This window comes from Melopsittacus undulatus, chromosome 13, assembly GCF_012275295.1.
Source record: "Melopsittacus undulatus isolate bMelUnd1 chromosome 13, bMelUnd1.mat.Z, whole genome shotgun sequence".
Taxonomy (NCBI): domain Eukaryota; kingdom Metazoa; phylum Chordata; class Aves; order Psittaciformes; family Psittaculidae; genus Melopsittacus; species Melopsittacus undulatus.
Genome location: NC_047539.1, coordinates 729,308 through 755,589, shown reverse-complemented (window position 1 = coordinate 755,589; position 26,282 = coordinate 729,308). Strand labels below are relative to the sequence as shown.

The 26,282-nt window shown below is 42.2% G+C and overlaps 1 protein-coding gene across 6 annotated transcripts in view; it reads right to left on the bottom strand.

The window, feature by feature from the left end:
• Positions 1–26,282, bottom strand: part of CUX1 (cut like homeobox 1) — a 266,767-nt gene that overhangs the window by 45,857 nt on the left and 194,628 nt on the right. Inside the window, exons 14-20 of one of the 6 annotated variants that reach the window (XM_034068862.1) lie at positions 25,492–25,588; positions 23,717–24,388; positions 22,657–22,722; positions 21,105–21,206; positions 18,062–18,888; positions 16,539–16,704; positions 15,829–15,885 (exon numbers count right to left, since the gene is read on the bottom strand). In XM_034068862.1, the coding sequence (XP_033924753.1) occupies positions 15,829–15,885; positions 16,539–16,704; positions 18,062–18,888; positions 21,105–21,206; positions 22,657–22,722; positions 23,717–24,388; positions 25,492–25,588 (1,987 nt within the window). The remainder of the gene's footprint in view (positions 1–15,828; positions 15,886–16,538; positions 16,705–18,061; positions 18,889–21,104; positions 21,207–22,656; positions 22,723–23,716; positions 24,389–25,491; positions 25,589–26,282) is intronic. The other 5 variants (XM_034068863.1, XM_034068864.1, XM_034068867.1 and 2 more) reach the window with 5 other exon arrangements.

The window sequence follows — 26,282 nt, the reverse complement described above, 5'->3', positions numbered from 1 at the left end:
ATCTATCACTAAAATGCTCTGTGCTGCTCACTTATTAGCTTATTTATTTTTTATATCACATATCAAGAGCTTACTTGCATTTCATTTTTCAGCCCAATCTGCTCCTTATTTACTCAAAAAGGTGGGATTATCTGAATCTAATTCTGGAAAGCAGTGCAGATGACAAACTGCTTTTCTTCCCCCAATGCACCACGAGTGTACAGTGATTTCAGATGAAGCATTCTGCGCATATACTCCAAATAACTCAAAATATGGTCCCCATTCATTTTTAGCATTGCTCCCTGATGCAAAAACGTTTTCAATACCACATAAATATTTGAGGAAAAGATCCATTATTTGGAAAAGTAAATTCAATAATCAAATAATGCAAACATTTCCTGGTAATCTACTTAAAAAATTAAATAGACATTTAGAGTGCAAGTGACTGCTGACAGAACAAAGGGGAAAATTGAATGTATTCACTGTTACAGATTTAACTGTCAATCCACAGCCATTTTGCATGGTTTATGAAATAATTTGTCTGTATTCATTTCTCTCAAGTTCCTCCCAGGACAAAGGAACAAATTCAGGACATCTGAAAAATACATATTAAGATTTCCAAAGTAGCAATTGAACATTTCCAATGGAAATAATACACTGGAAGCTTAGTTCTTTAAAACGCCTTCTGCTTTTTTAACCCCAGGCTGCACCGAAGAGCAGCACTAGCCTAAGAGCAATGCAGTTTCGTAAGAGGGAATAAGTGATGTTCAGTGAATGTTTACATGTTTGTATTTAGTGAGGAAGGGATTATTCTGTCAATACAAGACTAGAACTGCATTATGGCCATCTGCAGGACCTGCAAACCCCACAGCCATCATTTATTGATGGCGTTGCTTTAATAAATTCCAGAGAAACATTGCTATCCCAAGGGGTGTTTTGCTTTGCTTTCCAACAGCCTGTATCCAGTTGAAAACCTGAAGCAAAAGTCCCAAAATAAGGTGTTTGAAGTAAACAGCTGCAAAGATCAAAAGCATCACCAGTGTCAAGGTCATTGCAGAACCTGGGATTTAAGATCTCAGGTAACCAAAGACATCAGCCATGCCCTGGGCTTTACAGAGGATGGGAGAAACAGGGTGTCCCCAGACTAGCTTGGTGGGAAGACCATTAGGGCCTAAGCTTTGATTATGACACAGTTCAATATGACAATTTTAAATGACTGAGAAACTGGTGTATCTTTTGTGCACTTACAGGTTGATGTTGACAAACAGCATTAAAGATTCAAATAAGTACATTTGAGTGATCTAAATCTTCTAACACTGCAGTCATGAAAAGGCAAAGGCACTACCATGCATTTTTTACATTATTAATTTGAAATATACATCTGGGGTATAGGGAAACTGAGGCACTTCCAACCAACTGGGATGTCTGCATAAATGAGTCAACAATCTGAAATACTTGGCCACTGCAACTGGCCTCCATTCATAGCTAAAACACAAAGACAACTGAAACACCAACAGTGGCTATTTCACAGTTGATGGACATAGCTAAGAGAGAGCCATGACCATCCAGTGAAGGTGAGTATTCAAGTCTTTGAAGGCAAACAGATCTTCATAAAGACAAATAGACTGGATGCAGTTTGCAGACACCAAAGGGACACACTTGGAACCACATAAATCCTGGTAGAACACCTGGTCCTTACTCTTAACACAGGAAATTCTTCCGTTTTGTTTTTTTCTATTACAGTACTAGAGAGGGATGCATAATCTGAAATGAAGGTATGTAAATGGATGGAAACAAAGTCAACATTATACAAATACCTTCTATTTTCTTTTTAAAATACTATTTTCCCAATGTAAAATTGCTGCTTGAATGACCATCTCACTGCCACAAACCCCCAAACCATCACAGCTTGCCCATCTCTACCCCTTACTAGTTATCACTTCAGAAACTAAACAAACTTTGCAAGCAATTTAACATACAGGATGAGGGTCTGTCCGAGCATCTTACAAAACTCACTGAGAACCATAACAAATTGCCCTTGCCTTCATTTATATGAACACAGAAAATCTTTTATGGTCTTGCACACCTTAGCACAATGAATGAAGCTAAATGATGCTTTGGTCCCATTCATCCTCTTCACCTTCCCCATAGGTTCTACTACAGTAGTGTTATGGAAATGTGAGAAAGGCTGAGCGTTTCCAGCCTCAGTTCATTGGTTATGATGGTTTTCCTGAACTTAACATCAGATTTTCTTACTCTTCTTCAATGACAAGACTTCCCACTCCCATGCTGGGGTCAGGTCCTGGATCCTGAATTGCTTAAACACTGCCTGTAGAACATTTTGCACTGCAATTATCCCAGTGGTGGCCTGCAGATTACCTGAAAACACTTCCCCCAACAGCATCAGCCTGACACGTTCTTCTATGAGGTCTGATCATGTTTTGCCATTGTACCTTGACAAAATCACTGTAGGGTGTAACGAACCACGGGCTGCACTGGGGTCCCCTGTTACGGCACAGCATCACCTGCTCAGCTGCAGGGACTCAACAGTCAGACACATTCAATTACACTCTATGACATCGCATGGCACCAATCAAGAGGGACCATTTTTGTGATGTACAGGAACTCAAAGCAATCTGACTTTGCTCTCCATACAAAAGTAGTGGTATAGCTCAGATTCACAGCACTCTGGATGCTCCTTCTGAAGCTCAGGACACCTCAGGTGCAAAGACTTAAGGTGACGCCTGCTACAACCTCCCTGGAAAATCACAGATGTCTACATGACACCAGTACCGGATGTATCCCTCTCAACAGAGGTATCCAGATGACAGAGCAGTGTTGAGACACGGATACGGTTTCACCAGTCCCAGAGGCATCCCGCTGCTGTCTGCCAGCACAGGCAGATTCCTCCAGTGGAACTGCCTGTATGCATTTCAAGAGCTGCAGGTCTGACACTTCTGCTCATACCCTACCTCAAGTCCCATGGCCATGGCAGCAAACTGACTTTACATCCAACAGTAACCACTACTTCAGAGCAAAGGTCTGAACAATGGCATCTGAATTTGCAAGCATCAAACACAAGCTCAGCGCACAGAGCCTCTCCTCCCAGCACACCTGCCTGTGTATAAAGAGCACTCTGTACTTTTGCAGCTCGGGAACCACTAGGAGAATAAACTGCCCAACTGTTGTTGCAAACACAAGCTTAGCTAATAAACTGCAAAAGGGCTCCTGGGGAACGAGGTACCGAACATGGCAAAGCTGGGGAAGACCAGGCAAGACACAGAAGGTATTCAGAGGCCTCTAAAAGGATTATGAAAAATATGATATCCCAAAGACAGCAGGCAGACAACAGCTGTCTGAAGTTCCAGAGTGAAGTGGATTGAAAAAGCAGATCCACTGTAATTTCCAGAGACAAATCTCTGTAGTTTATCTGATCCACTATTTAAATTTCAGTGCAGAGTCCTCTATCTGCAGTAATAATAACCTAAATTCCATTTAGTGTTCATTTGAGCAGTCAGGATAAAGTCATTTCTTATTATCTCCCCACTGTGTAAAAAACAGCTTGAAGGTAGGAAGTCAGCAAGCATTTTCACCAAAAAGTAATTATTGTAAGTGACATTTTTACTGCTGGCATGCCATAAGGCGAACTGCGCATTTGGAAGGACAAGTTGCTAAAACAAAATGACAGGGTACTCTGCGACATTCCAACAAGAACCCAAACATGATTTAACTGGCACTGGGTTTGATGCACCACTTTCTGCAGTGTCCAAAGCTCAAGCTTCAGGTTGATGCCAAACTAGTCAAATTCCAAGTTCCTTTTCAAGGGGCAGTGAGAAATGCCACATCCTGTGCACAGCGGAGCAGGGAGGACACGGAGCATCCCATGCTCTGTGCACTCCTGTTACAGCAAATTAGTAGGGAAGATGAAAGCAGACAAACATGGAGAAGAGATTTCTCAGCAACCTCTTAAAAGAGCATTTGCTACTTCAGGGCCTGCATTTACCTCCTCGTGCAGATGAGTTAATGGAGAACAACAGACCTGGCAGGTTGCCTGAGATCAAAGTGTCTCATACTGGGACAAGGTTATTTTCTGTCTTCCCCTGATGATGAGGATGCCCATTCTGTAAACCAAAACCTGGTGGATGCTGTGCTGAGAATCAGGACCTGATCACACAGCTCAACAATGGCCACATCCTCAGGACAACCACTTCATTCTGTTTCCTAGGGTCTGAAAATTTCAGGGAGATACTTTTCTCCTATGTCCTATCTCAACTTACCTGTCTCAATGGATCTCTTTGCAAGAGCAAAGCACCCCAACAACTCTCTGGGCTAACAGAGGTGCCCTGCAAGCTTAAACTGTGGGATGCAATTGGCATTTGTGGAACAGTGCTGCAACGCATCCCTCTTCTGAATAACTGAGAGAAAATCCATGTGAAAGCTGAAGGCTTTCTCTCAGGTAGTGGTTTTGGTGGATTTACTTCAAGTGAGTGCACCTTGCCTTTCACAGTCTGCAAATTAATGTGGCTTATGAAAATACGACCTGCCCTACAGTTATAAACTCCCACATTCTATGCAGGGAGTATACAAACCTCCCTACAGCGCGTATATACAATGAGGTGGAGTAGGTAGGTATGTGCAGTTGTAGTTTCAAGCACCTGCTATTGTTCTGACCGTGGAGATTTTGTTTGTTTGTTTGCTTGTTTCACAAATGTTGGAACTTTGGGGAAAATGTTATTTTGGGTCTTGGCTCAGAGGGAGATTTTATGTGGATGAGGGGAGGGCTCAAAAGAAAACCCCTTTAGGAAAGCATGCAGATGTATGCATGCCTGCGCTGAACGGGGAGGAAACCAGCTCTGGTTAACTCTGAAATTACTAGGGCAGTACTAAAAATAAAGGTCCCCACACTACATAGAGCACATGAAATTACCTGGATGATCAGAGTGAAAAAAACTGCTTCTGAGCATTGTTAAAGGCTTAAAGGTATTGCTGCAATTTTTATGTGGCATTTTCAATAAGGATGTTAGCTTTGCACTTGTATTAATACACATTTTCAGCCATTCTAGAAACCAGAAGGAGCTGGGAGAAATCAGATGAAGTTCAGAAAACAGCAAGTAAGATGTGAGGTGGTGACAGACTCATGAGGAGAGATTTAGAGCTGGACATTTAAAAGTACTTAGAGAAGTTGTGCAACCAATTGTGTTTCCAATGAACGCACAACTACAGATGCCTCAGCCAGCCCTGGAAATCCCACTGTGGCCAAACCTACATTAAGACTGCGACTCCTCACAGCCAAAAGCTGGCATGAGAGCAGTTTCAGGTGTTCCTGTCCTGGCTCCATCCTTTACCTCTGTTTTTGCCTGACCCTGAAATATAATGCTGTCCCCACATGGCTGGGGGAACCAAACCTGTGACCCAGATCTGAGAAGGGATTCCGAGCAGGAAACTGGATCTCTTTCCTGATCTCATCTGCAGTCAAGCCCATCAGCAAAAGGATGGTCTTTTGTGCCAGTCTCCATGTTAGGAATAACAAGGAAAGACCTAGTACAGCCTTGTGAGTTTAATGTTGCATGTGGACCAACAACTGAAGACCAGCCTGTGCCCAGGGCCATCCAACCAACTTTACAACCAAGCAGAAGCATGTCTAGCTGCTGTGTTATTTATGCCTGCTCTGGATAGGATGCAGCAAGTAACAGGGGCAAGGGACTGTTCTGCTTAGCTCACACCTTTGACAGGGTCAGAACTGCCTTCCTGTGCATGCCCCTTAACAAGCTTTCGGCCCATGGAGCATGGCAGTGCCATCACTTGGTTCTCACTCTTTTATGGCTGCTCCAGGAAGGCACCACTGGAAGTCCTGGCTGGTGAACCCTTGCCGTCCTTCACACACACCTCTTGAGCCCACACAAGTGCTTTATAGCTCTCTGAGAGGTGTGCTGGGCTCCAGTAATGCAAAAGACCTCAACAGCTGTAAAGTTTTGTTCTGCAGTACGCATGCATCACATGCACCTCAATGGGGAGAGGCAAATCCAGGTAATCATACGGGAGGCCTGGCTAAGCAATGTCACAGAGCTGGACAACCGTAAGGCTGCATAAACTCAAACCATCAAACGTAGAATCATATAATGATTCTTTTTTCGTAGACACTTCTAGTGAGTTAGGAGGACTCTGCTGCTGGGCTGTCAGCCATGGTGTGGAGGAGAAGATCGCTGTGAAGGCAGTCTGAACATCCAGGATATCCAGAATCTTGTGCAGAAAGATATGACTGCAGTTTATCAGTTACAATGAGAAGTTTCACTGAGATCTATCAGACTTTGGAGCAGACACACCAACCCCTGACACAACCACACCACCTGATGAACCTCTCAAATAAGAGGCACTCTGGAAATGGCTTACAGGGAAGCATGAGGTCTCTACATAGCCATGATGCTAAGTGCTGTTCTACAACAAATGAAGGGGAAAAGAAAGGAACTTGAGAATATTTTTAGCTGGATGTAGACACACGATCAGAAACATCAGAGCAATGCTCTGGTCATGCCAACAGTCCCACTGGCCAAAAGTGGGTGTCTATGGAAGAGGTAAACATCACAACAAGCACACAGGGAGAATCTCCTCAAATATCTACCTGCTCTCACAGAGCTTCCTGACCCAAGGAAGTGCTAAATGGTGAATTTATAGTTTTTACATATCATCTTTAAAGAATTAAAGAATCCTTTCTAAGAAGTTATCAGATTTTAAATTAGGTGATTAATGGCAAAATCACAGCTGCTTCGAAAGGCATTGCTGCACTCTGCAAATCTTTAAGTAGTATTGAGCTTTTTCTCTGTTTCTGTTACTTAAGTCAGAAGTCAGTATTTAGAAATAACTGCTGGAAAACATTTTCAATAACCTTATTATTAAACCAGCTTGTGTGCAGAAGCTTTACTAAGGATTTTCTGAATGTTAAAACAAATATGTCAAGAAAGCAATCAATCAAGATGCCACAACCCCACATAGTTATATTTTTAGTACAATCAAAATAAATGAGTGCACAATGCCTTTTGGGAAACTGAGTTAGGGCTTTTAGAGGTTCTGCTGCAGCTCATGGTGTCTTTGTTGACTTGCTGACCTTGTGATTAGAGACTAACTTTAATGCCTTACCATGTCTGTAATGGTTTGTTCCTCATCTCTGTTGTAAGCCTGAGTGTGAAGGTATTTCTACATCCTCCATGGAGACTTCAGCCTCTTGTCTGCTCCAGACAAGCATAAGAAGCAGAATGCATATGTGCAGTGCGCACTGCATTTAAACATACCTCCCCCACTAAACAATGTGGACATTCATTTGCGATGGGCAGGATACACATGGGATGGATCCCAGGCTAATGACTGCCCTCCTTCCCAAGAGAGAAGTCCCATCTAACAACAACGTGGTGGGTTGTTCTTCACCTCAGAAGCAAGCAGTTGAAGAAGAGTGACCCTGAGCATTGCTCTACTAAATGCAGTGCTCTTCAGGAGGAGTACTGGCTAAAGTACTGAAACAAAATGACATTTACATTGTATGCAACAATATTATAAAAGCTATTAAGGTACATTATTTTACACATCCTCATAATCTCTCCATACTGCTTTACTTAATTTGTGATAAAATTGTTGAGAAAGGGTACTTAATGTAGGACAGTCAGTAAAAGTAATTTATCATCTTCCCGCTTCGGTGCTCACGTTATCAGCGAACTCATTTTCTGCATTCATCATGCAATCAGCCTATTATTTGCATATTAATCAGGCAGTGGACCATGAAAGAGCCGCATCCCAGCCAAATGCTGCACTATCTCAGGAGGAACACTCAGTAATTATCATACATCAGTGTTATGATGTGGTAATTGATTATAACATCTTTCTGTTGCCCCTGGGGAGTCCCACTGCTAACCCAGCTTCAGGCATTCTGTGCAGATTTTTGTCTGAAAATTAGAGAAAACCATTGCTGTCCTTTTATTGGGTTTTTTTAGCTTTACAATAGACATCTCTGAGCATTTCCAAGTTACTTCTGCCTCTATTTTTTAAATGAAACCTTCATTAGGGAAAAAAATCACCTGCCTCAGATGAGGAAAAGGAAAAACTCAGCAACCCAAACCCCCAGAAGAAACCAGTTGGGCTCTGTCTGTCCTCTCTTTCAAGGTCTGTTGGCTTTTTAGGTGGGGTGTTACTTACATAATAGCCTTCCCCATCGAACACAACAAAACGTTGCAACTTCAATAGACAGTAATTGCAAAGTTCGCATAAAGGCAGTTAAGTTGCTTTATTTAGGTGCCAAATGAGAGGCTAATTTTGGTCCTCTCCTAAAGGACAAATGAAACATCTGCCAATTCAAACTTGCACTATTTTTAGGACCCAAGTTCCAGAGGGGTAAAAGACAGAAACAAACATAAACCACAACATAGTTACACTGCACTGATCTCCCACCTCCTGTGTGTGTGCAAGAGAGGGGATGGAAGGGGCAGCTCCCATCTCCTACCCATCCTAAACTCCCTTTGGAGAGCACAGAGGAAAGGAGGGACATCTCAGGAGCAGATACCAGAGGGGACCATCTCGTGTGGAACAACAGAGAAGGATGTTTTGGCTGGGCTACCTGTGAGGAGAGCTGTTGAGAACAAACAAGGACAATGTCACTCTTCACAGCCGATAACTGTCCTGGGACAGTCTCATCAGAGAGACCCTGAGCACTGACAGCAACACAGGGATATGTTGTCAAGCTGAGGTTTTGCCAATAAATAGTATCAAACAGTGCCTGAATTATTCTGGGCAACGATCATTTTTCAACACCATTATAGGGCATTATAGACACGGCCAAAGAAACAAGTACCTCTTAAGTTGCTATCAGCAATATCTTTGACAAGTACAAATGTGAGACACAGAATCCCAGACTGGTTTGGGTTGGAAGGGACCTTAAAGCTCCTCCAGCTCCAACCCCTGCCACAGGCAGGGACACCTTCCACTGGAGCAGCTGCTCCAAGCCCCTGTGTCCAACCTGGCCTTGAGCACTGCCAGGGATGGGGCAGCCACAGCTTCTCTGGGCATCCTGTGCCAGCGCCTCAGCACCCTCACAGGGAGGAACTGCCTGAGATCTAACACAGATTTACACTCTGTCAGTTTAAAGCCATGTACTACCTGGCCTATTTTACATTTCTTGCTGTCATTATATTTTCTCCTTTCATTAGTTCTTTTTAATTGGATATTTTTTCTATTGTCACTTTTATTTAAATGTGATCTCAAATCCACTTTGGTTTGTTTTCAATGCAAGTTTTGTTTCTCATCAGATTTAAAATAACCATTGGATACTTTCAGTGGCTGCTGGCGAACCTGAAAACCTCCAATACCCACCAAATTAGGTGAGACAAAGTCATCAGTTTTTCTCACACCTTCATGCAAAGGGCAGGCTAGAAGCAAACTCAGAAGATTACAATTTTCTGGTAATTTTCTGTTTTTTTCTTCTTGGGAATGATTTGCTATCAAGTAATACATAACTATAAACAGGATTTTGTTGTTAAGAGTCTAGCAGGCTCTTTATCTTCCTGTTTTAGAGCTGCTTGGTGGAGAAGACGGCTGACTTGCAGCTCCATCCCCATTATAAGATGGGAATAACAACCCACACGTTTGGTACTAACACACCTTTTTTCTTGTACTTTGGGAGGAAAATAGCCCATTAGTTGTTCTTTGGATTGAAAGCAAGGTAATTTTCATCCAGTGGAGGAGCATTTTGTTTTGTCATTTGCTGAGCAGTGGTTGGACTGTTGTGGGGGACACTTGAGGGCACGATGGCTACTTCCATCCCACTGGTGCCAGCCACATGGCCACGGGGGCTAGACATGCTGCCCCCTCCTTTCCCCACAAGCAACCAGAAGACCAGTGTGAGCTTCTGCCAGCTGCCAGAGCCTCCTATCACCCACAGGAACATACCCACTCCCTCTAGAGAAGAACCTTCCCAACCTCTTCTGCAGCTGCCAGCCCACAGGGGACAGATCCTGGCCATCACCCTGACTCCTGCCCCCCAGCACGACTGCCACAGCCTCACTCGTGTTTCAGTGCTGCTCCAGCTATTTCTGTATTTGTCTTTCCAAGGTATCAGCTCATCATTTTCCATCCAGCTCTTCCGTGCTTAGCAGCTGGCAGGAGAAGCTCCCGTGCTGGGAAGCAGGGAGAGGAGGTAATGCGGGTCCTGCCTCCGCAAAGGAGGCTGCATAACTCCAAATGTGCAAAAGGAGGGAAAAGAAAACGCTGGTAACTGATGAAATGAAGAAAAAAGTAATAAAACAATGAAGAGTGGAATTTACAGAGATCTAATATTCAATATTCTTTTAAACAAAGCCTGAAGAGAGTACAAGAAGTTACATACTCGGATTGATGCTGAAGCTGCAGGGGAAGCCTGTACTCACAAACTACATCCACTTTTCAGCAACTATTAAGCTTACTGGTACTCCTATAAGCTACCTAGGAATCACACCAGTAATAATGGTCAGGAAAGGTTCTTTTTTTTCATACAGCTTAAAAATTATATTCCCTCATTAATTCTAACTTTTAAAAATGAAGACTTTGAGAATGAGGCATTAGTGTGCCTGGCTAAACGCTACAGCAGAGCTGTACATGAGCTGCTTGCGTGGAGATCTTTCCCTCAACACCAAAGGGGAGCGTAAAGGACCCACATTCCCAAATTAACCACAGAAATAAAGCATAGCTGCCACCTGTCTGGGTCGATATGAACCCATACCCACATTTCAGAGTGAATTAAACGTGTCTTCAGAATCCAGCATGAGTCTCCTCTTTGCCATATGAATATGAGAAGAGTGCTGGTGCTTTGCCATTTTAAGTCAGCTGCAAGGGTTATCTGCCTAGAAAACAGTGTTCACTCTATGATTATATATTTCATTTTAGCACTTTCAGACTAGTGAAGCTATGACCACAATAAGGATGGAGTCATTTTCTGCAAATTAAATCACTGGCTGGCTCAATGGACAAAAAATACAACTAAGGCAGAAATTTCTCTATAAATACTATTTGCTAAGCATCACTGATGGACAAAGGACTATGGGCCATGCAAGACAGCCTGGGGAGGACAGAGCTAGGCAAGAGGCAGGAATGACTAGATGATGGCTAGCCATGATAGCCAACATTATGTTAAGAATGAACTTGAAACACTGACTTCACACTGCATTCCCAGTTCCCAGTAAGGTGCCTTGACAGCAATTCTCCCAGCTTTATTGATACCAGAAAGGCTGCCAGGAAGGTTTTCATGGTCCAAATGTCAGGGAAATGGCACAGAATATGATCACACACATCACAGACAGACTACAACAGCTGCCCTTATGAGGAGCCAACTGATATCCTATGGTTTGAAATCAAGACAGCCACGGCCAACTGCTCCAGAGCTGCAATCTCAAGCCCCACAGAAAGAATGTGGAAGCTTCACCGATATGCACCAGTGTGCTTCAGGGCTAGCATGAAGGTAGCTGCTTGGCTGACTTGGTTGTTCAGCTCCAAACTTTGAACATGCATTTGCACCCAGCACAAAAGGAAACAAGCTTCTCAACCAAAAGCAAAGACTCAAAAAACCTGGTCATTAAACATAAACCATCTATGCAAGGAAGGTGCAGTCCAACTACCCTGCTATGAAAAGCCCTTTGTGATCTCCCTTCTCTTCCATTTTACAGACTACATTAACCACAAACATTTCAGGTCATACAACCGTATTAACCTGGAACACCAGCAAAGGACTGCAGAACAATCTCTCTCTCTCCTTTTTGATTAAATAATGAAAAATAGCTCAAATTTGGGAAGATCTGTCAGCATCCCAGGACTGATGACTTGCATGATCTCGAGGTACTAAGGATTTGGCTCTCCAAATGTCAATCCCTGCTGTGCTCTGGACTCTGATGCACCATCTCAGACAGCTCTGTCCATCCAAAACAAAACAGTACAATGAAACCATGATCCATGGAGCAACGAGGGGGCAAGAGCTTCTCCATTGCCACCCTGTGGCCAGTGAGCTCTTCCCATCAGCACATCAGGATGGTAATCCTGAATATGGACTGCAAGCCTGAAATACTCTCTTCCCACTTTGTTTCTCTCTGAGTAGTCAAAATGACAGCATCCTTCTGTTATTTGGTAAATGGGAAGATCTACCCAGTTAACTACCTGCCTGCTCAGCAGATTCTGTACTGAAAAGATATTACAGGAATATGTATTACAAAACCACAAATACAATGGATACGTGGGTTTGTCATCATTCCACACTATGTTAATATCCTAAATACAGTAAATCACAGATTGCATTCTGATTTTTTTCCCAATTTTCTTTCCCACGGGATGATAAGAAGTAATCTCCCTGTTGTTACAAATGTTTTATTTTGAAAAGAAAGCCTTTCTGCATATTTTAGTTGGTCTAAATACAGTAGATCTTGGGTTTTTAAATCACGAGATAATATGCAATTATCTCAAGCTAGATTCTGATTTTGAAACAAGCTCTAATTAGCTCCCCATTTTATGCTGCTATAATCCTTTCTTCAACTCCCATGAGTGTTACTATTGCTAAGCAGCATGAGGTTAGGAATGATGGATGATACCCAGAAAGGAAGACAAACAAAAGGGAAATTCAAAATCCCCTGAGATCACCCGCAGCTGTATCGGCAAATGAAGATTTCCACATTAGGTCATAAGACGACCCTTACAGAAACACAGACCAAAAAGGCACGTCTTTTTCCCACTGAGTATTTGCAAGTCTTTAATGTAGTATATAGAGAGTATATGTCCTTCACAGAGGATAAATACAAAAGCGAATACAAATTCAGCTTTCCTGGGAGCTGCTATGAAATCAACAGCAGCAAAACCTGAAACTTTGCCTTGATGTCATACAAATGCTCAGCAAAGACCTAAGAACCCAAAATGAATCAGGCTGGTAAAAGCTACATACAGTACAAGCATTTAGAAGAGTACCCAAGCACAAACCCCATCCTCTGGCACATGGCTACTGTCCAAAGCCAACCCAGCTCCGATCAGCAGCAATGCAACTAAATAAGGGCCAAATTCATCACGAAAAAATGCTGATGCAGTTGGGTGACACTAATTCAACTTTTTGTTCCATGTGATTTGGTCCGTGCTTTTGACACATAAATCATTAAAAAGGCAGATTTACCCAAGGGCATTAGAGCAGTTAGGTGGAAAGAAATACACAGGAAAAATCTTCAGAAAGGCACAGTGATACTATTTTTGACCACCGAGGGTACAGGCACCATTTTGGTGTAAAACAACTTCACTGAAACTTGCACAGAAACACCCAAGCCTTGATGAAAGGTCACAGGCAGAAAATACAGATATTTATCTGGCTGTAAGTTGGTACAGTGTTTTTTTCAAAGCCCATAAATAAAGCTTTTAAAGAAGAAAAACAAGCCCAGCTTCTCTCTGCTATCTCTATCTGTATCTGCATCAAGATCCACCTAACACTTATCCATTCCTTCCCACATAGAAAAGACTAATGGGTCCATCTGTTCACGTGCGACAATGGAAAATTACCAGACAAAAGAACACATTTTCATGAACGAGGTGTTAATCAAAACCTTATGATCTAGGAGTGTAAGTAACCGGGTCAGAAATCCAGAAAATCTCGCTAGTTTGACAGAATAGTGCCAAACAGTAATGAAAATACTCACAGCTAATAAAAGTTTGAGACGTTACTATGCGTGTTGACACTCTGCACGCTGAAGACCTTCTTGGCAAAGCACTCAGGAGCCACTGAATGTATTAGTTTAATTTCACTTCTTCCCCTTCATGCATTCAACAAGTTCCAAGCCAATTATATTACAAGGAAAAGGTTCCAGACCTTTTCTCGTTTCAAAATTGTTCTGATTCATTTCTGGTTTAAAACTACAATACACAACCTTTTCTGCCTGGATTTTCCTGGGAAATGTCTCAGAAGAACAGAAAATGGGAACTGCCTTTTTCTTTTGCCTGCCCCTGCAGTGGAGGATCTTTCACAAACACATAATTCTTATTACCTTTTCTAAACTGTTTGCTGTGCTTATAATTACAGAAGTGCTGCTAATAAAAGAAAATTACCAAACTGCCCTTCCTCATTCAAATCACTTGGTTTTGCTCTTTTGTTCTGCAGGGTGTCACAACCTTCCTTATTCCTTTACACAGAGGAAGGCACCAAGAAAAGAACAATTGTACAACAAGTTTGTTTTTAATCACTGGGAGAGGAAGAAGAGGGCACGAGCAGCTTCTCTCATTAGTTAGTCTGCTTTAAGGAAAGAAGGAGGCAATCATCAATAACATGATTTTATTAGCTGATAGGAATGTGTCGCCTCACAAAATATGAGCTCAAGGGCAGGAACTGACAAACAAGATTGGGAGTGTGGGAGGGGAGCAAAATATCACAGCAGCAAAACTGAACTTCCTGAAGGAAATCACTTGCAGCTACCAGGGATCCTCCTGGGAATCCATAAGGTGGTTGGATTCTAATCCTATGGGCTTGTCTTTCAATCTTTTATAATTACAGTTAGTCATAAATATGATGATTAGCAATAACAATGCAGCCTTTTCCCAGCTCCTCTGATTTCAGATTCCTCTTAAAATGGCTACAATTAATTACTCATATTTTCCATGCTGTCTTAGGCGTTTATAGCTGTAACAGTTACCCTTGCATAGTATTAATGCTACAGAAAAGTAGTCAATGGCATGCTTTTAATGAACAGCAGCTTCTAAAACGTAGCAGGAAACGTTAATGTTCACTAAATGCTTTGCTGTAAGTAACAATAGCCCTATGATTGCAAATAATTTTTGCCCATTTTGGTTGTTTTCATTGCTCGTTTTAACCAGGGGCATTTTTTTTTGCTTTTATCTATTTTCAACTGTTCTTCTTAAGAAACATGTGGACTGAATGTCATCAAGGATTTTCTTGTAGTAATTTCACAGTCTCAAATAGTTTCTCAGTAGAGAGGGAAAAGCAGTTGGGTTGGGATGTTCAGAATAAACCCAGCAAACACCAGCAAAAACAGTGTTTCAGAATGGCAGAGAGGTAGAAGAGGAGCACAACCCACCCTTGTGTGTATGCTGGAATGCAATAGTTCTCCAATGCAGGGCACGGGGTGCAAGTACTGGGCAGGGCACAAGTATTTCTCTAAAGCACAAAACAGTCCGAGCGGTTTACGCCAGTTAAGCATATCATTGGTAAAACGTCTGTGTGGGTAGAGTTTGGTATCTAACAGCAGGAACACAGCTGTTCTGTTCCAGTCTCCTTCCTATACCGTGGCTATCTTACAAAACCTTGAGCAATTTACTTCTCTTTGACACTCATCTTTTGCTGCATCTGCTTTTTTGCAAATGGAAAGGGGAGGGAGGAAAAAGAAAGGTCGGTTTGGAATATTTAGGGAAGCTTGAACCAGAGAGGCACAATGTGGTCTTTTCCCCCACCTTCAAATTAACAAAGCAGGTTTTATGTGAAGGAAAGTGGGGGAACAAAAACTAAGCCAGTGTGAGTGAGGCAGCTGGAATATGTAGATCACATTACAAACGAAAGGCTTGTTTTACAGCCATTGTCACATGTCAAACTGATAAGCTGAACTATGGTAAAAGAAACCCTACAGAGCCAATGATCTCTAAGATCAGAGAGAGTCTCTTTACCTAATATATGCAGCTAAATACGTGTACTCCCTACATCTGCCATAGCAACAAGGAGAGAACGAGGAATTAACTGGCTTAATAAAAAAACTGAAGGGACTCCTGTATGATATAACACAACACCAGCAACCTCTCGGCATCAAAGCAAAAGAAACGTAACAAAAGCACAGAGAATTATTTCAGAGCAAATCATTGAAACCAGCTGATTACCTGAGCTTGCACATCCCTGCTGTAGGGAATCCTGTAATGATGTCACAGAGTGAAGGACTAGATAAGAGAGGAGAGGAAAATCAGGGAACAATAAAGGAGATGCCAAACCACAAACTAAACAGTAAGCAGGCTCAACAAATAGCAAAGTGCTGATCTCAGCAAGGGCGCGCTGCTCATTTAAGTCAGTGGCATTATCAGGGTACAACCAAGGCCAAACTCTAGTCTGGCCTTTCTGTCACAATTGGTATTAAGAGTAAGAGGAGAGCCACAGTAAAAGTGTAATTGCAACACAGCATCCCCCCTTTAAAGCTTAGTTCTTCTAGCTCACCTCCTGAGAAAGCAATCGATATTCTCCTAGGAACAATAAAAATCCCTATGCAAGCCTAGAAAACAGTGCACAAGATTTTCCAGCTCTCTGGCCAAAATTGTTTGACTTACATATCATATTCATGCCTAGCTAATATCATCCTAATTAGGAACTTGATAACTGCTGCTTATCAATTACACATAAATGAGTGCTTCCTTCATAAACATTCCCAGTGCATTCCCTGGACTGGCTGGGCTGCAAGGGTGGCCGCTGCCACTTCCAGCACTGCCTGGCCTAGCACTGGTGCAAGTGTCACTTACTGCAAGCTTAAAAAAGAAAAGAAAAAAAGAAAACAAAGATTTCCTCCTCCTTGACTCAAACAACAGAGCGGAATTTTAATTACCTTGTCCTTGTTGCTGCCCTTGTGCAGGCAGGACACACTGTCCCAGCTCACCATTCAACCAGAGCTGCATACGAATAAATGGTTCTCGGCCTTTTTGGGTCAATTTACTCCATGGCTTTGGCCTGGAGAGCATGTCACTGACACTTCCTTGGGACAGCCCCAATACCTGAAGTGAAGCAACCAAGAACGGCACGTTAACACATTTGATGTGGAAGGAGGAGTAATTTAAGTCACTGGTTTTCCTTTGCTGCTGTATGGCTCCAATCGCTTTTATACGGACAATGAGTAAAACTGCAAAATGACCTCTGTGGGTACATGGATGTTAATGCTTTTCTCCTGCCCTGGTTTCCTGCTGGAGCACGGCTTTTTTTCCTGCAGGAACGGAGTGGCAGCACAAACAGCAAAAGGATGGTGCGAGATTTGCATGCTTTTCATATTTTGTGTCAGATAGTTTCATCAGTTTTTACAGGAAAAACAGAGAGTCCAGGCACACACAGGCAGATAAAACAGGGAATGATTGGCATGTATTTTGTTCTCAAACAAAAATAATTGGGACTTTTGAGACTAGGCCTATATCTGGTTGATTTTTGGGGGGATGAATTATAACGATGTGTGTTTTCACCTGCAGCAGCGGCTGCTCCACGTAAGTAAATATTTAAGCACACAGCCGACTGCAGCAAAGGGGGAATTTCAGACAGACAGAATGCAATTACCTGCCTGGAATTCAGCACAGGTACAGCAGTTAAAAATCATATGTAATGAAAGCTGCCACGGGATCTTTAATGACCCCGAGAGGTCAGGCTTTTCATTTTACATCTTAGTGAAAAGGTAACAGCACGATGCCAGCTCCTATTAGACTTATTATATTTGATTCAATTCCTTATAGGAAGAAGAAACACCAGATGTCCTCCGCTTCTTACAGCCTGGGAGTTGTTTTCTGATGGGTGGGGATCCTCCTGAAATTCTGCATGTTCAATGCTTAGGGCCCACAGCATGAGAATTTCAGACAGCATTATCGTGCCTTGTGTATCTGTAATCAAACATTGCTTTAAAACACCTCAAAGCACACTAAGGTACCAAGCACCGGCTATAAGAAATGACTGAATTCCTGACTTCAGACTAAGGAGAGGTAGGGGATTTTCTGTGTGTTTGTTCAAATACCCTTGTGCACATTTCCAAATATTAAAAAGGAAAAATGCTCGTGTCCATAATCTTCACTTATAACAAATTTAAGACTCTCCAGTCATGACAATGATATTACTCAAATATTCCATGAATTCATTACTTTAAGCATGAAATATTGAGTCTCAGTAATGTTTGCTTCAGCTTTCGGGATTTCTAAACTCAGGGGCTCCATTTCTAATTACAGGTGGCTGAAACCAATCCTTGTATCAAACACGTAATGTATGAAGCAAAAGCATTTTTCCATCAGATACATGGTGTATCCTCCTGAGCTCTAGACCAACATAGGAAGCAGAACGCGCGCTCACAACACTGGGGTAACAAGAGAACCACTTCTTTACCTTTTCCCCAAAGATCCTTTGGCAGATGCCATTCTTTGCTAGCTTTTCTTTGACCTGCCGCGTTAGCTCTATCGTATCCACTTCCTGGTACATATAAATCTCATACTGCTCAGGTGTCAGTGGAGGAACTGAAGGTTTGGATGGCTTTGACAAAGACACGATAGGGGATGAAGGGAGGGGGCTATTCTGTGGTGTCTCACTGCGACTCGCCCCAGTCATGCTCAATTCAGAACTCTGCGAGTACGGAGATTCAGCGTTTGGCCACTCTTTCCAATACTCTGAAGAAGATGGTCCTTGGAGCTGGCTACGATCTGGCCTAGTCTGATTGCTGACCTTTTCTTTTCCACCACTGGTTTCCTCAACTTTTATGTCTTCGGGAAGAGCTGTATTTCTTCTCTCATGCTGCACAGTATTCCACCAATGGTCCTTCCAAACACCACCACGTCCCAACTCATTTTTAACATGCCTCAACATACCCTGGGCAGAATCACTTACTCCATGAAGCTCTAAAACAGGTGCCTCCTGAGGCTCCTTTTTGAGCCCAGAGAGGTTCTGCAACGCAGAGATACTGGAATCAGTGACAGATGAATGTTTCTTCAGGGATATGGCCAAAGGAGAATAGCTGGAAACCGAAGACATTGCAGGTGTAGATACTAGTTTGGGGGACAGGATAGAAATGTCAGCTTGAGATAAAGGTGGTGTTTTTAAGGCAGGTTCAAGGGCAGCCTGCTGTGCCTCCATTTCACGTCGGGCTTGTTGCAGAATGGATCGAATAGCATCATCAGAATTGCCACTGCTAGATGCAGAAGGCGGCTGAGCCGGCTCAGCTATGAAAAACAACCAAAAGACTAAATGCAACACAGGAATATGCTTTATATTCAACACGTGCTACTGTTAACATTTCCCTGTCAGAAAAAAAGGCTGCAATACATTTGTGGATGTGAAGGACGAGTCTCCACTAAGCAAAGGTTTGTACTCTATCAAAATCAGGTAAGATTTCCAAAGTTCTTCACTGGAAAAACATGAGAGTTGCCAAAGTGCTGGACTCGTGCAGGCAGAGCCTCAGCTGCAGATGTCTGGTACCACTTGCATGTTTTCCACCATTGAAAACATTTTCAAACAAATGCCTTTGAAAAATCAAGCCTTCAGCTCTTCCTCCCCCACCCCAAGTGGTCAATAACATGTCGTGGGTCTGTCTGCAAAGTTATTTAACCTTTCACTTCTCTCTTATCTTCCCAAAGGAATGGTAACACGCACAAAGCTGAACACAGCTGCATTCACCTGGACAGACTACTAATACCCCCTTACTAGATAAATGAGGGGAGCCCTTTGTACTCCAAAAATATAACACATAAATTACAACAAAGCAAGAACTTTACTAAGAGACTTCGTTATTTCATGTAACAAGCTGGATACGCTCCTGCTTCCTGTTTTCTCATTCCATGGTCACAGCCACTGAAATAAACAGCTCTACAAAAACCAGGCTGATGCCTGGTAATCACTCTGCCTTATCTGGAGCTCTAGAATGGAGCCCCAGGCTCTTTCAGAAGAGATAACACCTAAAAGCAGTATTTCAGAGTTGAACTGGGACTCGTGGGGCTGTGCTGTGCAGCAGTTGGGGATGAGCACAGCAATGGCATCTGTTTCCATTTAAGTTAGTCTCCACTGAGGTCCCCAGTGGTTGAAAACCAGTTCCTATGAAAGCTACTCTACAACGAATGGGGAAAGTGAAGCACTAAGTATAAGAGGGAACCCATACACTACAAGTGGCCTCAAAGCGAAGTAAGATTTGAAACACACTGCATGTTATTCTAGTAATATTATGGGCTTGTCTGAATACATTTCCAAATTTGCCTCCCTACAGTCCTTCCTGTCACACACTATAAAATACATTTAAAAAGCTAAGAAATGGGGAAAAAAGGACAGTGGGACTCTCTCTCCTGTTTTATCTACTGGTTTCATTGGGAGTTTTGAGGCTGAATTAATATTTGAAAGGAAGTCTGACATTCCCTGATGAAACATGCGACTGGAACAATGTGCTTGCAGTTTCCTGCACACAGCCCATATTTATCTCTGTGTTATCGTTACTTGTATAAAGTCATGTTCACTAAGTCATATATTAAATTGTATATTAACTGTCTTTTCTATTTTGCCATGAGATTAGCTTAGTTTTCATTTACGAGACAACTATTCAAAACTGTAAATCAGTATTTAAAAAAACAAACCACAGGACTGCACAGTTCTTTCTACTCCAGCATTAGCTCTTTAGCAGTACTGGAAACTGTTTTGAAGTTGGGAGGGCTATGGAGTAGATTATATGTTAACTACAAGACAGCATACAATGAGAAATTATACCTATCTAGGGCTAAGATGTTAAACTAATGATGTTTTTGGGAAAGGAAATGCTTTCTGGATTTGCCAGTTCATTCACTGAACACATTCGGTAACCAAAACCACAGTCATATAGAAGTGAGAACTGAGTTTGCCTATATTCTAATTTCAGTACATGATGGCCACAGTATGATGGTCCAATGTGACTGCTAATTGCTGGCTAGATCATTGCCCTCACCCCCACAGATCCACTCAGTTTCCTCTTCCATGCAGTTGTGTCCCTGGTGCCTGAGTTAGGCAGAAGAGAATAGAAAGCAGGAGCCATTCCCTTTTCAAGGAGCAAATTGCTAGCAGAAAGCATTTTGTAGGTATGCCCTGCAGGGTGACTGCCTGCAGGTCTGGAGTGGTGTAGGGAAGGCAGAGCTTTGCATGTGGCAAATGGTGTTCAGGAATCTTAGTGTTGCTCCCTCAGCAGCAGGGCAGAGCAGAGTGTTGAGCAGAAACCCTGCCAAGCAGTGACACGTGTGCCTTAACTTAGGATGTGTTAGAGACAGAAACAACTCCACCAAATAATTAAAGAGAAAAAAGAAAAGCAGCTCTTCAAACCTACATTCAGGGTTTTAAGATTATAATTAACTGACCAGAAAGCTCCTGGTAATTGTTTTAATTAAATTCTGAAATAAAAGGAGCAAGAGACAAAATGAGACCGTACCTGTTTTCTGTACTTGCAGCTCCCTTTTGGCTTGTTCGAGAATGGATTTGATGGCTTCATCAGAGCCAGTCTCTGTGGTTCGGATTCTTGTGGTTATATTACCTGAAGAAGAAAACAAAACTAATGACTCTGGGAAAACCTCTGCTTGCTTGGTTGTTTTGTTTTAACACAAAGACAGACAGTATATACTGATATACCACCAGCATGACCTGACAACAGTTTACACAGGACCTTTACCAACATTTACAACACCAAAAAGGTACTTAATAAAAGAAGAATATCCTTGCAGTGCAAAGGCCTACCCACTAGCTGCACTGGAGCAACGAGAACACTGACATCACCAGGGGAAGAGCTAGGTGGTCATATATACCTTTTCCAGCATAACATACATAGGACTATCTTTTTTCCTTTCCTTTTTGTTTGTTTTTGGAGGGGGAGAGGAAACAGAAGGGAAAAGAACCAGAGGGAAAAGGAAGAAAGCTAAAAACATAAGATAAGGAATCAACTTAAAAACTGCATCAGATGCTAGGCAAAGGAGGAGTATACAATCAGCCCAAACCAGAATTGAAACAGAACGAGATAAAAAGTAATCTTTAACTTTCTAGAGGTTACTACATTAAGAAAAACAGTCATTTAAATGCAGATACCATTTGAAGCACTCTCCAGCTAAGAGCTATTACTTGGTGGTTTCGTTTGGTTTAGGTTTTATTTAACCACTAAGGGGAAGAAAAGGAGGAAAAACTAGGACTGTGAATGCTATTGCCCTTAACTGCATTTTTCATGATGAGTTTATCATTTGTAAGTGAGCTAGATAATTTCTGTCTGGAGCCAAAATAACTACAGAGTTTTTGGGTACTTGTTTCTGTTTTTAATTCTTCCTCTTGTCTTGCTACAAGAAAAATACTACAACCAATCTGTAACAGAGAAAAATGCTTGTACTTCCTGTTCAGTCATAATTTATTGCTCTGATGTTCACTTATGATGATATTAAGGTTCACTATTTTATGTTCAGTAAATGATCTATAAGGTCCCTTCCAATCCAACCTGATCCAGCATGATTCTGTTATTATCCTATTGTCTTTTTCATACACCATTCTGAAGTACCACACTAATTTAACAGCCTATTAAACTGTATTTGTCCACATAAGCCCCATGAGAAGAAAGAAGGAAATCTAGAGCAGAAGCAGTATGCAACTGATGTTGTAATTGTGCAGCTTTCTCCCTCCAAAATCACAAAAATAGCAAAGAGAGCATTTCAATGGATCTGAGGCTTTTATAAAACCACTTGTATCACTTCTCTCTTTTTATCTGCGTATGCAGTAAGGTTGGGAGTGGAAAAAGTATCCAAACAGGGTTACGTTAGTACAGCAGCAGCAGAATTAGAAAAAGCAAAGTGTTCATCTAACCCATGGTTTGTTTTATACTTACTGTCTGTTTTTCTATCAGATTCCAGGCCAGAATCAAACTGCACAGTTTTAAGGAAACACACAGCTAAAGCACACTCCACTTCCTAGGTATTGACTGCAAAGAAAAACACCTGCCTGTGACGTACCTTCAGACCCATTTCTTCGTTTCGGTACTTCCTGAAATAGTCTGTTCAGGTTCTGGCCTGGATTCTCTGTTGAAAAACAAGTTTGGTAAGAACAAAACAATCAGGGGATGGTTGCTCTGACATCATGGGCTGTGTGACATGAGAAGCTGGCAGCCTGTCTCTGAGCACAAGGCTCTGAGCTGCCCTTGCCCCCTTGAGCCCTTGGCTGAGCACGGTTGGAGCTGGCTACTTGGGAAGAAGCAAGGCTGGCTGATTTGTTAATAAAGATTACAGCTACGTTCGGAAAGGAGATTAGACAGATATAAATAAACGTCTAGAGATACCAAAAATGAAGAGGTTAAAGATGGGCAGATAATCCCCTCAAGTACAATCATCAAAAGGAAGAACAGATTATAAATCGACCAGCGTGCGCTTTCAATTAAACACAATCTAGCAAAACCCTGCCTGTCCTTTCCAATAGCTCTCGACTGTAAACAACTTACTTTCCAGTTTCTCTAAATGTAAATCTCAGTCTTTGCTTAAGAGGAATCACAACGAAACGCATGTTATTTTTTAAAATCACTGCCTGAAATATGCAAAGCTGCTTCAAATCAGGATTCTTTTTATATTACTCATCTCATGCATCACCTGAGATATTTTGTCAAACACTTTGGGACAAAAAAGATCACATAAGACACAACAGAAGTCTGGTCGCAATAAACAACCCCAAATAAAAACATTCAGGTGTTTCTGAGGGCTGATACCCTTAGCTGCTATTGATCCTTTTCACTCTGTAGTTAGCTCTGATAGGGAGCTATTGGGAAGTGAGGGATGTGAGTGTCCCTGCTGCTTGCCCCTGCTGACAAACACAAGCCAGCAGCTAAAAAAAGCATAAGCAAAGATACTAACCTGCTTGAGGGCTGAAAAGCAGAGTTAGAAAGCTGTACTTTCTGTACCTGACATCTGATTTGGGTGAAAACAGCAGCAACACACAAATGGCCCCACACAGGGAACGTTCCAGTTTATAACACTGGTAACTGAGAGGAAAACAGGGCAAGACCCTCGGCCGGTGAGCGCTTACCTCTTTGTCTACCCTGGATGCTGCGAAGAGCCAAGATGTTCTGCTCGTCCGAGAGGAACTGCTTCATCTTATGAAATGGCTCCTTGCCTCTCACAGTCAGTTTATTCCATGGCTTTGGCCGGGCTAGTATCTCACTCACAGACCCTTGCGACAGTCCCAACACATAATGTCCAAATATCCGCTGTCCAATATTGTGCTTGATCAACTGCTCTTTCACCTGACGTGCAATTTCGGCTGTGTCTATTTCCTCGCCTTCAGAGACGCTCCCAGCACTTTCTGACTGGCTGGGAGACGGGGCCATGCCATTTACATCCGGACTTTGTTGTAATGGACTTTGGGAAGATATGGAGTTTGTGCTGTAAGGACCTGTTGAAAAAATCATGCTTGTGCTTCCTGCTTCCTGCATTGCCTTGGAGTAGAAGGACTGCATTAGCTGTCGCTGGAGGAGAGAGTTTAGTGCAAATTTTCCTGTGGAGGCCAGGGGTAAGCTGGGGCTCGCCAGGGATGAGCTGAAAAAGTCTTGACTTAAACCCGTTGGTGAGAACTGGTGTGTACCATTAGTATTGGAAGCCTGCTCCCCCGTGTTGCGGAGCAACTGAGAAGGAGGGGAGGCCGGCAAGGTTGCAGGACGCTGACTCTCAGGCTGGTCTTTCCCTTTTCTCCTGGCTGACCCTACAAGGAAGGTCAAACATAATGCATTATGGGGGATCAAAGAGGGAAAAACCAAGATAAAAAAAAATGCAAAGTTTGCCCCGCAAAGGGAAAAAGTGCAGATTTCCAAGGGCCAATGAAGTGGTGATGGGGTTTTTGTTTTCGTTTTGGTTTTGGTTTCTTTTCATTTGGTTGTTGGGTTTGTTTTTTTTTCCCCATAATTGAAATTTTAATAAGCCAAACAAGGCCCCCAAAACAAACAACATGCATTTCATGTTTGCACCTTTCTTGTATGTTGCAGCCTGGAGAATCCCCCTTACAAACATTAAAACTAGAACAAGTACATGAAGTGCAGTTATACATTTAAAATGAATGCAGTTACAGACAGCAAGTCTCTTTGGTGTCTCTCATTCAAGACATTACTCATTGGACCTGACTGAACCCAAATGCAGCAAACATTTACATTTTGGAACAAACCAATCTGAATAATCACCATTAGGTGGATGCACCAAGATCACTCAGTTAAAAGTCATAAACCGCTTCAGAATTCAGTAATCCCAGGGCCAGTGGCAACTTTTAACTTCCTTCCAGCTGCAAAAACCATAAGCATTCAAGTATCTGGAAATTCCATGACTTGCCATTTAAAAAATGTGCACACAAGATGTAAAAAGCCCACATTAGGAAAGCTAAACGGCAAACACGCTTTGCTAAGAAGAAAGTATTTTGTTTTTCCAAGCTGACCTGCTGTAGTATAATCTAAGTGTATCAGACAGGAAGATTATTGTGTTCTACATGCAAACATTTTGCATAACATTGTGTGTGGGGGAAGAAACTTCTGGTGCCACAGATGAATTTGTTCCCAAAACAGAAGACAGCCTCAAATGCTACCACTTGGTACATCCTGTATTGCCTCTCTTCCCTAACCTTTAAAGACTCTCTGAGCTCTCCAAGTTTGATTTTCTAATCCAGCCTATCAAACTGCAGAAATCCAACATTATTCAGTATTCTTGTTGCCTCTTACTCTTTCCGCCATGCATTAGCTCAGACATTCATCTCTCACTCAGCCCTCCCTCCCTTTACAAGACAGGAAACAACCAGAAGAGCTGAAAATCGTGTCAACCTACCACTCAGGTCACTATTTGTGATACGCAGCGTGGCGTTCTCAGACTGCAAGGAGCGGTTCTTCTCCAGCAGCAGCACCTCCAGCGGTTTAGATGCATCCTAAAGAAAATCAAAGTGGGAGGTTTGTTTCTAAAAGCATTAAGAGTCTCACTCAGGCACTAAAAAGGATTTCAGAAGAAGAAAACAACTGCTCATCCCTGCTATGAATGCAGCTAGGGAATTCGCCATGCATATATTTGCAGGAATCACTCAGTGCTCCTACGTGAGCCATAGAAGAGATTCACTGTTTAATTTTCATTGTAAATCATCCCTCAATTCTGCATTATTTTGGGATGTGCAATGGAACATTCTCTTAATCCTACTTGTTTTAAAATGGTACTGGCATGCTTTCTATTTAAAAGCTGCAGACTCCTTTTAATCTGATTAAAATAGGAGTTAAGATGATATTATTTCTTCTAGGCTGACTGACCCAAGTTGAGTATTCCCCTTGAAATGCTACATTTCAGCAAAACCACCCTGCTCAAAACCAAAGTCACACACAGAAACCTGTGTCTGATTTACCTTCCACTCAATATCTGCCCCTTGATCATTAAAAAAACATATTGGAAATTAATCCCTGGGTATTGTTATTCAGTTCAGATTTCAGAAGCAGGAATGTAATTCATAACCTTTAAACCCCATTTGCTGGAATAGCAGAGCTTTCTCAGTACTCAAAGGTTTGTTTTCTTCGGTGAGCATTATTTTCAAGGCTAACAAAGACTTAAAATAGGTAAAATCCTTGCTCAGTGTACTG